The sequence below is a fragment of the Otolemur garnettii genome, unplaced genomic scaffold, assembly GCF_000181295.1.
Source record: "Otolemur garnettii isolate 467f Iridium unplaced genomic scaffold, OtoGar3 scaffold00219, whole genome shotgun sequence".
Lineage (NCBI taxonomy): Eukaryota > Metazoa > Chordata > Mammalia > Primates > Galagidae > Otolemur > Otolemur garnettii.
In genome coordinates, this window is record NW_003852614.1 from 1,442,019 (window position 1) to 1,456,725 (window position 14,707).

The 14,707-nt window shown below is 51.9% G+C and overlaps 1 protein-coding gene across 1 annotated transcript in view; it reads right to left on the reverse strand.

Annotated features, from left to right (window-relative positions):
* DLG3 (discs large MAGUK scaffold protein 3) overlaps positions 1–11,553 on the reverse strand; it is a 66,657-nt gene extending 55,104 nt beyond the window's left edge. The window contains exons 1-9 of the mRNA XM_012812715.2: positions 11,182–11,553; positions 7,886–7,936; positions 7,367–7,491; positions 6,990–7,159; positions 6,567–6,703; positions 6,081–6,225; positions 5,318–5,477; positions 3,379–3,535; positions 2,450–2,552 (exon numbers count right to left, since the gene is read on the reverse strand). Of these exons, the coding sequence (XP_012668169.1) occupies positions 2,450–2,552; positions 3,379–3,535; positions 5,318–5,477; positions 6,081–6,225; positions 6,567–6,703; positions 6,990–7,159; positions 7,367–7,491; positions 7,886–7,936; positions 11,182–11,538 (1,405 nt within the window). The 5' untranslated portion in view covers positions 11,539–11,553. The remainder of the gene's footprint in view (positions 1–2,449; positions 2,553–3,378; positions 3,536–5,317; positions 5,478–6,080; positions 6,226–6,566; positions 6,704–6,989; positions 7,160–7,366; positions 7,492–7,885; positions 7,937–11,181) is intronic.
* Positions 11,554–14,707: the final 3,154 nt, after the last annotated feature.

Here is a 14,707-nt window from a genome sequence, read left to right on the forward strand (position 1 = left end):
AAAAAAAAAAAAAAAGTCCATTTGCATCCATCTTTCCCATTACCTCAGACTAACAAGCTATCCAGTTACAGGAGTGTCCCAAAGATCACCATACACACAGTAGCCAAACGTATTTTTATTTACAAAAGAGTCATTACAAAATTTTAAAAAATATTTACAAAATACTCTCTACGTATTGATATATAAATATAAAACAAATAATGAATTTCTTAATTTTTCTATATACGGTGAACTTTGGGACACCCTGTAGTTAACTTCCTACACTTCCATCCACCATTAAAAAAGCCTCAGGCAGGCTCGTCCCCTGTGGCTCAAGTGGCTAAGGCAACAGCCACATACACCTAAGGTGGCGGGTTCGAATCCAGCCCGGGCCTGCCAAAAAACAATGAGGCTGCAACCAAAAAATAGCTGGGCGTTGTGGCAGGCGCCTGTGGTCCCAGCTACTTGGGAGGTTGAGGCAGGAGACTTGCTTGAGCCCAGGAGTTAGAGGTTGCTGTGAGCTGTGATGCCACAGCACTCTACCCAGGGGGACAGCTCGAGGCTCTGTCTCAAACAAAAAAAGCCTCGGGCAAAAGGTGGTAGGCCCTCTCTTCTTTCCCTACAGGCTCTTGAAGCAATGAACAAGCAGGGGATGGGAACAGAAAGGACACAGGTAGGCGACTCCCCTCAGCTTGACGACAGGGCTGCCTGTCTCTCCGCTTCTCATCACGGAACTAGAGCACCTGCCTGGAAAGAGGCCCCTTCCTCCACCTCAGTAACTGACCCACAGGGCCTAGGTGTCCAAAGAGATCCCGCAGGCGCAGCAGCCCTTAGGGACAAAGGCCGCCTTACAAAGGGAAAAGGGAAGAAAAAGAATTCGGCAATAGCATGAGAACCTTGGAAACAAAAGGGAGAGGGGCAGAATACCAAACCAATCTCGGGTGTTCCCAGAGGGTGCCAGGTTGGGTGAAGAAACGCGTGTGGGGGAAGAGGAAGATTTAGGAAACTCCTCGGAGAAAATGGATTAGAGAGCTGCTGGGGGCGCAGCAGGAAGCAGGAAGAGGGCTGCAGGCAGGACTGAGGCCCTGGGGTGAGAAGGGAAGACACTTCGCGGGTGGGGAAAGGTGATGGCAAAGAAGTAAAGGCTAGACAGGGCCCAGTGGCCGGAGAGCTGGCGCTTCGCCCCGCGTGGCTCTCCAAGGGGCCCTCATGAGGGGCTCAGAAGGAGGCTGAGGATACGCAGCCAAGGCGTTAGGGGGAAAGGGCAGAACCGGGTGTGCAGTGTTGGAAAAGAAGGCTGAGAACAGAACCGTAGAGAGGCTAGGAGAGGACTGAGGGGGGGATGACCCCCATCCGCCCCACCTCACCTGGGGCCGGGTCGGAGTCCAGGTCTAGTGTTGAGATAACGCCAGCTGAGGCCAGTCCCTCCGTCCTGCGCGGGAGACCCCGGACACAAAGCGGGGCGCGCGGGAGGAGGGAAGAGGGAGGAGAGAGGAGGGGGGAGGAGACGCCTGAGGCGCGTGAGGGGGGGAAAGGAGGGGCGCCCGCCGCCCTCCGCCAGAGTCAGGGGCGGAGCGTGCGGGTGGAGGCCGAGCTCGACTGGCCAATGGGTATCCCGCCGGCCGACAGGCTAGGGCGCGCCTCCCAGCAACTCACCTCGGCACCTGGGCCGCGGTTGGCCACAGCCAATCAAACTTCATTTGCATAACTAGCCCCACCCATTTGCTCCAGCCAGGGGAATGCTCGATTAGAGTACAAAGAAGGCCCCCGGTAGGAGGACTGGATAGTTTGGCGATTCACTACTCCCAGAGCATTCTATCGCTTTTTCAGTGCGTTTTATGGCTCTTTCACGTTCAAATTGATGAGGGGAGGAAAGTAGGGTGATCACAGAAGTTTGACCCATGGTCTCTTGAGAGGTGGAATCTCTTCTCTCTGAGGACCTTCTAACCAAGAGTTGTTCTTTTCCCTGTCTTTGCCTCTCAGCCCTCTGCCCCCTCCCCTTTTTCCCACCGCCCTAATTTCTGCACTTCTTCCCGTAGGCTGCTGCCCACTACTGGTCTTTAGTTGCACTGCAGCCCTGATCAGTAAGCCGGGAGCATAGCCTGGACCAGGGGTCCTCAAACTTTTTAAACAGGGGGCCAGTTCACTGTCCCTCAGACCGTTGGAGGGCTGGACTGCGGGCCCTGGGACGAGTTGGCTGCTAAGCAGGACAGGCAGGGGCGGCAAAAACACCCGGCGGGCCGGATAAATGTCCTTAGCAGCCGCATGTGGCCCGCAGGCTGTAGTTTGAGGACGTCTGGCCTGGACTGATGCTTCCTAGACACCAAGACAAACCCCCATCCAGAAGGAAAAGGAAAGAGGAAGAGGTTACTGCCCTAGGTAGAAGGAAACTGAACAAGTGGCTTTGTTACCTACGATGGCAAAAGCCAATACAAATTCCTCCACATCATCACTTCCCACCTTCCCTTACCTTCAGGTCTGTACTGGGCCACAATGGTGACTGACTGGCCAGCCCGTTTCAGAGCAGCTGCAGCTTGTTCATGAGTTGCATTCCTCAGGTTCACTCCATTCACCTGTCCAAAGACAGAAGCTGTGAACCACTCCAGAAGGAGAGTCCTCAGTCCTAGCAGTTAGGAGAGGGAGGAATATAGGCAGCCCATCCCTGAGCATTCAGATGTGTTTCCCAGTAGTCCATCCTTGTCCCTAAAGGGGACCTAAAGGATATATATCTAGTGCAATAATTATCTTCACAGAGGGCCAGGTGCTGTGACTCATGCCTGTATTCCTAGCACTTGGGAGGCCGAGGCAGGTGGATTACCTGAGCTCATGGGTTGGAGATCAGCCTGAGGCAGCGTGAGACCCCCCTGTCTCTAAAAATAGCCAGGCATTGTGGCAGATGCCTGCTACTCAGAAGGCTGAGGCAAGAGAATCGTTTAAGCCTGAGAGTTTGAGGTTGCTGTGAGCTGTGATGCCATGGCATTCTACCCAAGGCAAAGTGAGACTCTGCTCCCCCCCCAAAACAAAAAACAAACAAACAAAAAATATATATATCTTCAGGGCGGCGCCTGTGGCTCAAAGAGGTAGGGCGCCAGGCCCATATACCAGAGGTGGTAGGTTCAAACCCAGCCCTGCTCAAAAACTGCAAAAATGTATATATATCATCATAGAGGTAAAATGCCAATTAAGGTTAAGATCCAAGAGACATTCATTCCCTCCTCAAGGGTAAGTCTGGTCTTGGTCCCTATCCCTCACTAAGGATGTCTATTTTAAAAATGTAAGTGTTCTCCAGTTCTTAGCCCTTCCCTCATCCAAAGCATTCCTTGGAGGAAGCAATATCTCCCCTCTTCTCTTTCAGACTGGCATAACTCCCATCCTCCCACCGTGCCTTTGTCTCCTCACCGATAAAATCCGGTCTCCTCTCCGCAGCTCCCCACTCAGGTCAGCTGGGCCTCCTGCCAGGATAAAGGAGACAAAAATGCCTTCTCCATCCTCTCCTCCTACAATGTTGAAGCCAAGGCCTGTGGATCCCTTGTGCAGGATGATCTTTCGAGGCTCTCTGGTGGGAAAGAAGTGGAGGAGTCAGGACAAGGTAGATATGAACTGTTGTCCCTGTGAAGGCCAGCCTGGAACAAGAGCCATACTGGCTGTAGGGAGTAAGGACTTGGGTCCCTATGTATGATACCCTGTTTCTCCCTTTGTCTCCTGAAACCTGTTTGGCTGCTATTTTCTGTCAGGTGCCAAGTTTCAGTTCCTCTTCCCTCCCTTCTTCCTGAAGCCTTAGAGTCAGCTTCTCAGTGGACAGTCCCTTCTCTTCTCAGGTCAACAAACACCCTCAACTCTAGAGACAAAATCTCAGAGCCCATTCACTGATTCTTTTCCTTCCTAGATTCTCCTATCCTACCAATCAGTATTATGGACCCTGGACTATAAGAAAAGGAACCAGTCAGGGGCAGTGGAATCACCCTGGGGTTGACTGCACTCACCACCCACACAAGATATGCATACTTACTTTACACATGCTACTCTGCAGTCTCAAAATTCCCACCCACCAACTATGACCCCTCCTACCTTTCTCAACAACATATTTAGTCAGTAGTTACCCCTATGTACCTCTGCCAGGTGATGTGGAGACAGAGATAAAGAAATCCTAGATCTGGGTGAGGTGGCTAGCACCTGTAGTCCCAGCTACTGGGGAGGTTGAGGTGGGGGGATTGCTAGAGGCCAGTAAGGAAAGGAAAGGAAGAAGGAAAGAAAGAGAGAGAGAGAGAGAAGGCAAGGAAGGAAAAAGAAAGGATATACCAGGACCCCCAAAGGAGCTTAGGAGCCAGACTGAAGAGAGGACACAAGCTCATGAAAAACCTGAGTGAAACTAACCATATCTAAGGAACCCCTCTGTAAATAGTCACAGTGTCATCAGGTGAGAGCAAATAGCTGCACATATATTGATATCCATACAACCAGACTCCCAGCACACTTTCCTCACCCATCACCCGTCCTTTCATTTGTTATAAGCATCTGTCATTGGAGGGGTCCCCAGCCCCAAGCAAGGCTCCTCCTTTCTTGCTCCCAATCTCAAAGGTGAGACTCCTTCCCCAGTCTCAGATGCTGTTGCTCCATAACCTTGCACTCCTACCTGACATCCCCTCCGGGCCGCAGAGAACGGAGCGGCCAGGCCCACTTTTGTGAAGCCCTCCTCCAGGCAGAAGCCGAGGCCGATCCCAAGCCCAAGGCCAAGCTGGAACCTGAGAACTTGCGGGCCCTCTCCATGGCTCCTCTGCCTCTCCCTAGTCCGACACCCCTTCCGGCTCCAGTGCAGCCTGCCCAGCAGCCTACCAGGCCCCACCCCGCAAACCTGTCCCCGGGAACCCCAGCCGGCCAGACCCGTTCTACTGCCGGCCGGCGCAGCCACCGCCACCAGTGGGGTGGGGCTGTTCCCCGCTAGGCCCCTGAGCCGGTCAGCCTCTCAGATTCCAACCAACCCCATCACCCGGACTGCTTTCTTCTCTGATTTGGAAAGGTTGCAGCGGAGGGGGCTGCTACTATCTCAGGACAGGAAACTCGCAGCCCCCTGAACGCCCCACCCTACCCTTCATCCGCACTTTCGGATCGGAGCCACTCATTCAGCACTCCCCCTGATGGTAGAACTTGTCCTTACAGCTACCTCTGTCCCATTCCAAAGCCCCAAGGGCTGAGAGAAGGACCCAGACCCCAAAGCCAGGAGTGATGAAGGCCTTATCCTCTTCTTTTCCACACTACAAAGAGGCCTGTGGCCCTCCAGAAACGGATTCCTCTTCTTCCCCATCCCTTGTTAGAAGGGATAGGGGGGTGAAGCTCTTACCTGGTAAAATCCTCCTCAGCCAGCATGTGCCTGGGGATAGGAGAGTAGCGGGTAGAGGGAACCTGAGGAGGAGCAGGGTAGTTGACCTTGCTCTCCACAGCCCCAAGATAACCCAGGCTGGAGTTATGGCTTATGTGGTTGTCAGCCAAGGCAGTGAAAGCTGGAATCAAGAAAGGGAGATAAAAGTTCAGAGACTGGTACAGGTACCCTACCCCAACCCCCTCCGAGGACTTTCCCCCACACCCCACTTTAGGTGCAAAAGAGACCAAGAAATGTTCATTCCCAAGGCGGCTCCTCCTCACTCCATCCACACCCCCACCCAGGGTTCCTCCTCCGCAGTCCCTTTCTAAATCCTGGGCTCACTCCTGTGAGTCTTAGAAAGAGCTGAAGTCAAGGCAGTCTACAAAGAAAGGCATGACTGGAGGTGTGACTAATAATAATCTCTCACATCTCTATAGCCTAATACAGTTTTCCAAGGGCTTTCTCAACCATGATCTCATTTGATCTGTGCAGCAGCAGGCCTACATGGAAGGCAGCACATATATCATTAGCTTTCTTTTTGCCAAAGAGGATACTAAAGAGAGGTGAAAGGGACTTGTCTAGGGGCACCCAGCTCTAAGGGACAGAGCTGAGATCTGGACTCAGTTATTCTGAGCACTATCCTCTGTGCTTGCTCCCTCTTAACAAGGGGAATGAAGTTCTTCCCCTCCAGAAACCAATCGACAGGACTTTAGGCCGGGGGCAGTGGCTGATGGGTACGTACTGCTGGCGTAGTCAGGGGGAGCATACATGTCGTTGAGGTGGAGGCTGCCTGGCTTAGCCACCTTCAGATAGACCATATCAGATGTGTTCTTCAGTGAGGCCACAGCTTCCTCATGCCTCACATCCTGCAGATTGGTGTTGTTCACCTAGAAGAAAACAAGCCTCAGGTTAGGACTAGAGAGAAGGGAAGGCCTCTCCAGGTATCCATGAGGGGGTACCATTTCAGTGAAATTCAAAAGTGTGCTAGCAGAGGTCAAGGCATAGAGCTGTGAGGAGCAGAGACAGGAAGTAGGGGTAGGGCAAGTGAAGGGACCCGAGCCATGGCAAGACCTAGGGCTTTGATATTTGGGTAAACACAACTCAGATGATACTCTTGAAATTCCCCATAATGCCTTGTCCCTGAGTGAGGTTCAGGTGGAGCGAGAGGATGCTGGAGCTCCTCCTTCCCACCCTACCATTTGGGGTATCCCTGTGAAGTCTATCTCACCGCCAGCAGCCGGTCCCCAATCTGTAGGCGTCCATCCTTCTGAGCAGCACCCCCCTCAATGATCTTGGTGATATAGATGCTGTTGTCTCCTGGGATGTGCTGGTTGCCAATGCCCCCAGCAATGCTGAAACCCAGGCCTGGGTAGGAGCCAACAGGGAGTGGGAGAGGACCACAAGGAAAGGTTAGAGTGTTGTCAATACCAAATATAACCCTACAACCCCATGCAACCCACTGGTACCACAGGAGCTTCTCCAAGGGATCCCAAACACTAGGCTGCCACCCACAAGGTCAGTAAGGGTCAAGAAAGAAGGCATGAGGTGGAACAGGGGGAGTAAGGCAAGGAGTAAGGCCATTCCCTATGGGGCCAGCTAGGACCTGGGGCCAGGGACTCTGGCCAGAGCACAGGAACCAGAAGGGCCGCACCTTTGGGCCCTTTGAGCAGATTGACCTCCATGATGGTCTCAGGTGGGGGCTGTCGCCTCCGCACCACCAACCGCACCACAGGGCCTGCCTCCTTCAGTGCCTCCACTGCCCGGCTGTGCACCACCTCCGACACGTCCACCTCATTCACTCGTAGCACACAGTCATTCACCCTGCAGGGGAAGCCCAAGATGCATGACACTGTGCCACCATCCCTCTACCCACTCTCCCACTTTCTCCCCCTCCTGTCTCCTCCACTCATCATCCCTCCTCTACTCTTTCCCCTCTCAGATCTAATGGAAAGATCATCTTCCAGGCCAGCCCCCGCCCATCTCCATCCTGCCCATGCCACCCATAACCCTACTTCCAGGCCATCTCACCCCAGCCTCCCATCCATGGCAGCTGCTCCACCAGGGATGATCTTGGTAATAAAGATGCCAGGGTCATCGGGGACATGGGGATTGTCGATGCCACCTGCAATACTGAAGCCTAGGCCAGAGTTGCCCTATAGAAAGGGGTGGAAGGACACAGTCTGTTCACTCTGGGGGCACAAAGGAGGGTTCTGGGCACCCCATCTCCCTCTATGTACCAGACCAACTTCTCCAGACCTCAGAAAGGGCCATAGCAGGCCAGGCCACATTTCTCAGAAACCTGGCAGTTTCCCAATCTATACCAACAATTCTGTCAGGGAGGCCTCAGCAAACCCATCCCTTCCACAATTTTCTAGGCCTCAGTGAGCAAGGTCAATTAATATTTGTTAGTGGGCTGATTGATTGATGCAGTGAAGTTTCCTCTGAGGGCTGCTGTTTCCCCATTCTCTCAATGCAGGTCCCTCCATGTGTTTTGCAAGGCTCCAACCCTCTCCACCCCTTTCATTCCTTCCCCACTGGTAGACTCACCCGCTCAAGTACTATTTCCTCATATTTGAACATTCCATCGCTGCCATTCACCTAGGGAAAGACACAAGCAGTTCCCTCAAAGCCTCTTGACCTCTCAGGTATCTACCCCCTATCAATCTGCCTCCTTACTCCATAAAGTAGGATAGCCCAAGTACACCCCAGGGCACCTCTTGGCCACAGATAGGGACAGGTTGACCCCAAGGAGGCCACTCCCTTCCTCTTGCTTCCAACCAACTCAGGCTAAACTCAGTTGCTCAGTTAGCGTACATTGTCTGAGACTGACCCGCCAGTGGTGCACACACCAAGAGGTTGGGCTTCAGGGCCTCAGGGTTCAGTAGAAGTGGTTCAGGGATACCCTAAGGGAGATGGCAGAGATGAAGCATGGCAGGCAAACCATGCCATACCCAGCATACATAGTGGGTACCCAATGGCCCTACCCTTATGAACCACAGCTCTCCCTAACTTGGGAATCACATACTCCCACCACGTTAGTGCTGTAAGGACAGCAGACATCATCTTGTCCCACTCCACTCATGTGACAAGTAGTGACACTGAGGCCCAGAGAGAACATGGAATGTGCCTAAGAGCACACTAGGGGTTAGTGGCAGAGCAAGGACTAGAACCTGGATCTCTAAGTGCTCTTTTGATTACAGTAAACTATCAAGGCCACTGATGTTTTGGTCACTCAACTCCTTCCCCCATTAGAGCTCATGAGAAAAAGCAAAGTTACACTCTTCAGAATACCTCCTTCTGTGGTTCCAGGAACCTAATTCCTCGAATAGGTAGAAGGAGGTAAAGTCCTAACTCATTTTCTACAAAGGGAATTTTGGTCCTGAACCCTTTGTGTTTCCAAGCAGAAAGGGCCAGGGAGGGATCTGGTCAGGAATCAGAGGCAAAGCCAGGAGTGGGACAGTGGATGAGGGAAAAGTTGATGACCCACAGACTGATTGACAACAGAGTCTATTGTCTTCAATACATAATAGCCATAGGAGAATAGGGAAGGGAAGGAGGCAGAAACACAGGGTTGGTTTGATCAACCCACAGAGGTGGCCTCCCAGAGAGGACATTGTTGTGTCAAGTGAAAATGCTTCTGCACCTGCACCCTGGTTCTCACTCTCATCCCCAAGAATGCAGGAGCCCTCTTGTCTCTCTCCTCAGGTATCCTGGCACTTCTCAAACTTTTACTAGCTATGTTGTCCCTTTCCTGACCCTGACATCTTCCTCAGAAGAGGAAAGCTGGAAACCCAGGGTGGGGGCTTCTCCACATGCCCTGCTCTGCTTCCCCTATCCCATCTCCACCTCACACAGCTTTGGCTTCTAGAAGCAGAGAGGGGGAGAGGGTTAGTTAGTCATGCTTCCACCATTTCTGGGTTTGGCCCCAAAACTTCCTGCCCTGCAGCCCTGGGAGCTGGTGGGAGGACTCCAGCTGTAGCCTCACCCTAGTTCCGGATCTCAGGAGGAAGAAGTGATGGTTCTTCAGAGACCCGGAATCAATACAGCTGCCTTAAGTACCATGCAACAGACACACAGGCAAAAGGACACCCATGTAGCTCTTGTATGCCTAGTCTACCGTGTGAGCCCACATGTGACAAGCCATGCCTTAAGCCAAGCTCAGGTGGTACCCAGAGGCTTCTGACTTCCAGTGGTCTACCCTCTAGCCCCTACCCTACCTCTACTCAAGGATCTTGCTGCTAGGGACAGGGGCCATCCAGGGATAAGCCCTGGCAAAGAAACCCCAGCTAACTGGCTCAGCTCTGGGATTGGCACTGGTCTTCCAGTTAGGCAGGACAGACTTAAGAAGGTATTTACAAGGGAAGGGCCCCAGGACAAAGGAACAAGGGAGAGATGGCACTCAGGAGAGAGGACAAAGGGCCAAAGCAAGGGACAAGAGAAGCAGTAAGTGTGGACAGACAGAAGGCCAAAACAGAAGACTCCTCTCTCCAGGAAGTCCCCACCTTTGCTTCTGAGTAAGAGCATATCTGATCCCCAGAGGAGGACAGAGGCAGCCAGAATGGTCACCAGCTTGGGGCAGTCAGTACCTGCCCTCAACAGCAAACCCTCCTCATCCTCTCTCTCCACCCTGGAAGCTGCAGAGTTGAATATTCAGACAGGCCCTCCGTTTTGTGTGCCAGGGACCTGGCTCTGCCGGCCCAGCCTCCATTTTGCTGCTTCTCCCACAGATGCTCCTTCCATTTTCTAAGCTGGCAGTTTAGACTGGGAGTGGAAGCCAGAGTTGTGCCCGGCACCCAGAGGCTCCCAAGCTGTGCAAAGTCAGGGCTGGGGGGCTAAGCTCTCTCACATCTGGGGGTACCTAAGAGGGACATGGCCTACTGGGGCTAGTCCCTGCACCAGGGCAGCTGTCCCTTGCCTGGCTCCAGGCACCATGCCTGCTCTGAAGCGAGGAAGCTTCTTTGCTTCAATCACCCCCCCCAACACCCCCACCTCAGCATACACACTTCAGAACTGCTTGGACAAAAGAGTCTGTCCTTCTCAGCAGCCTCTCAGCCTTGCTTGGGATGTGTCTCTTGCTCCCCCACCCCCGCCTGTCAAGTGCCTCTCACCAAGGATATACCCCCCCCCACACACACACACACAAGCACACGCGTGCACTCTTGCAGCCACATGCTCACACACATACACATGTAGCCACACACACAAACACAACGATCCCTGCAACCTTATCTACAGAGACACCTTCACATTCAGAGACACATCCCCACACGTCCATGTGCACATTCACACACAAAGGGACTGGGATGGAGAGGGACTCATGGCATCAAGGGAGGAAGCTTGGTGAGCCAGGCACATGGACTCCTCCACATAGATTCACAGGAGCTCCATTGCCTTCCTCCACACACATACATACACACACATATGTCCCCCCTACGCAGAACACCATGCCCCCTCCTCCTCTCCTGTGGAGACACATACCACACACAGCCCCCGCAGAACCTCCCGCCCCCTGCCAGACACAGAAACATTACCAAACCCCCGCACTGAGACAAACCCAATTCCCCGACACAGGAAAATGTGCCCCTCCGCCATACCTTCACCCCCTGACACATACAGCTCTTTCTAACTGCCTCCAAATGGAGACCCCCCAAAACAGACACACACAAGGAGCCACACATTTCCAACCACCTCTCTTTGCCCAGATGCAATGCTAGGGCTCAGGGTCCACCAGTTTGGAGTCCCAGCAGCCCCTGCTGCATCCCAGGCCTCTAGGGCCCCACTCTCCAGCCCTCTGAGGTTGCCCCACCACTGCCCCCACCCCCACCACCCCCGCTGGTCCATACCTGCTCATACCAGTCCCGGTTGGTACAGGTGCACTCAGGCCACCAACTGGGGCCACTGCCGTTGAGTTTGGGGGTGCTCTTGCCTGGGACTGGCTTAGGGGCCACTGGCCCCACATCCCGGCCTGTGGGGATGAGCTTGGCCTTGGTGCGAGGGGTGGGGGTGGCCCCCGCCTGCGAGGGCAAGGTCTGCGAGCTGTAGCCCCCATAACCTGTGCTGGCCCCATTGCCCCCACCTGGCCCGTAGGGATCGGGCACCTGCCAGTCCCCGTAACCTGGAGGCTCGAGGCGCCGCAGGGCGGCCAGGCGAGTCACCTCATAGCACTCGGGGCACTTACAGCAGTGCTGGTGCTTGTGCATGACACTGCCCCCCGCAGCTCGGACCCCCCAGCCCACGCCTGTTTCCACGCCGCCGCCACCACTGCCGCCGCCGCTGCCGGCTTCCCGGGCACACTCACACTGCTCGGACCAGGAAGGGGGGGGTACCCGTGGAGGCGCCCTGGCGGAGCGGGGCCTGGGGCCGGGCGGGCGTCCCGGGGCCTCTGCCCCAACGCCGCCCCGCACCCATGGCTCCCCCTCCAGCACTGGCGGCTCCGTGTCGCCCGTTGTGACTCCTGGGCCAAGGCCCAGGGGCAAAGAAGAAGCGGGAGCCCAGGGAGAGTCTGGGTGCTGCGAGAACCGCTTCTGCTGTGGTCCCCAGGATGGATCTGAGTGGAGTCAAGAGCATCTCTCCCTGGCTCCCTTCTCAGTTGATTCCAGCCAATCAGTGCGCAGAGTCAGGCAGCGGCAGCAGCAGCGGCAGGAATGCTAAACAGCAGCTCCTTAAAGGAACAGAGGCAGTGGCACCCTTAGGCTCAGCCCCAGCCCCACGGATCTCTGGGGTATCACCGACCCTAGGGAGAAGGCAGAGGACGTGGGCCACAGGAGAGCTCAGGCACCGGATCTCATCATGCCCCTATATGCCCAACTCCAGCCTATCCTCCCCCCACTCCACCCCACCCCACTTCCAAGAGGGAGTTGCAGGGAGATGCTCAATGGGTTCCCAGGCTTGCTCTGAGTTAGGGCCACCAGAAGTAAAGACAAGGAAGCAGAACGGACCAAAGGGATGTTGGAGCAGAATGGTGGGAGGAAGGTGCTCTTTCTTACAAGGGACCAAGGAAGAAGGCAGCATATTAGGCTCACTCTCCTGTCAGTGCCATCTCCACAGGACTATTGCTCTCTCAGCCTTTAGGCCCTGAAATTACTATGACCTCACACTTGACCTTCTACCATTACCAGTGAGGGACTCAACCCTTAGAACAGGGGTTAGCAAGAAGCTGTAAGTCCTTGTCCCTGCCCCACAAGTCCCTACATTCTTGACTCCACCTTTGCACGATTATGTTGGGGAGAAAGCAGTTTTAGGATGCCAACAGTAAAAGGAGTCCAGGAATGGCAGAGAGATAAGAAGAGATCTGAAGTGAGAAAAACCATTCTGTGAGACTGGAGTAAAACTTGGGAATACCTGTCCAAGGACATCCTCTTACTCTCTCCTAGCTCAGTCTGCAGAGGGATGAAGGAAGGATGACATGCCAGAAAAGCTCTATCTTTTTGTTGCTCTTATTTTGTCTTTAACTACCAATTTTTGAGTCTTTACAAAGTCCTAAGTGCTTTATATGCAAAACAAAAAACAAACAAACAAACAAAAACCTTAGTAAGGTAGTGTTATTATCTTAGTTTTATCAGTGAGAAATTGAGGCTCAGAGATGTTAACACAGCCAGGTAACATAGCTGGAAGCGACATTAATAAGGATACAAATCCTGGCCATTTGATTCCAGAGTCCATACAGTGAACCACTCCAGTACAATAAGTCTATTCTAAGTCCTTCTGCAGAACTTAGAACTCAGTTCAATTCAATAAACGTTAATTGAGCACCAACTCTGTGTGAGACCTTTACCTAGGTACCATGGATATAGACATTCAGCCTTAATTCAACAAATATTCATGGAACACTTGATATGTGCCAGACATGGTTCTAGGACTTTGGGGTTATAGCAGTAAACTCAACAAAACAGAACAAATAAAGCAAACCCCTGCCCTTGGGGAGCTTATATAGAAGACACAGACAAAAATAAGCACAATAGGGCCAGAAATGGTGGCTCACGAGTCTGATCCTAGTGTTTTGGGAGTCTAAAGTAGGAGGATTGCTTTTTTGGGAGTCCCAGGTGGGAGGATCAGTTGAGGCCAGGTGTTTGAGGCTGCAGTGAGCTATGATTGTTCCACTACACTCTAGCTTGGACAACAAAGTGAGATCCTGACTCAAAAAAATCACAATAAATAAATGAATTATATAGTACAGTAAGTCCTTATTGAATATTGTTAGTATGACTTCAAGCAAAATGACATATAACAAAATCAATTTTTCCATAGGCTAATTCATACAAACAAGAGATAAGTTCCTATGAATTATTTCTGGTCACAAAACATCACTAAACTTCTGAATAAAGACCCCAAATACTTCTAATATTAAACATTGAAATATGAGCTATACATACACTTAAGAAAGATTAATAAAAACGAGTAAAATATTTTTCACCCAATTTTTGCTGAATCAGAGTCATAGTGGTGTGATGGTAGGTTAAATAAAATCAAGAAATATATTTTTGCAAAGTGAAAATTGTAAGGAACATCTATCACCACATAGTTCAAAAGCAAACAATAATAGATATAACAGTCTTGCTCAGGGTTTATCATTTATTGTTGTGCATTTGTATGATTATCAGCTACTTTACAATTTTTATTTCACAATAATTTGTATTTATTTATTCATAAAATTTCCAATTTGCTTATTTTAGTTCAGAGTCATGGGTAGGGCCAGAACCTATCCTGGTGGCACAAGGCAGAAGGCAGATACCAATCCTGGACAGAATGTCATTCTGTCACGGGGCACAGTCACACCCACCCATACTCATTTATACTGAGACCATTTAGACTTGCTAATTCATCTAATATGTACGTTTTTTGGATGTGGGAGGAAACTAGAGTACCTGGAGAAAAAACATACAAAGGTGGGGACAACATGCAAACTCCACTCAGAAAGTGGCCCCAGCCAGGAACTATTTTACTCATCAACATTATTAACAAAATGTTGTTGAACTATTTGGGGACCCGCTACTGATATGTATGTGGCCCACTTTTCAGACACTGCCACTTCCCATAGTCGCCTGCTACCAACCATGGCCAATCTCACTGTGTTGTTTGATATCCCCGATGGCAAACCCTTGGGCTGCACCTCCTTTGACGACCTGGCAACCAAGAAATGACTGCTCATCTAATCCATAAACTATGTTAACAAATTGCAGATGTTTGCAGACAAAGTTCCAAAGACAGTGGAAAACTTTCATGCCCTGAGCACTAGAAAAAAAGGATCTGATTATAAGGGTTATTACTTTGTTTTTTCTTTTCTTTCTTTCTTTTTTTTTTTTTTTTGTTGTTGTTCTTGATACCAAGTCTCACTCTGTCACCCTGGGTAGAGTGCCGTAGCATCATAAC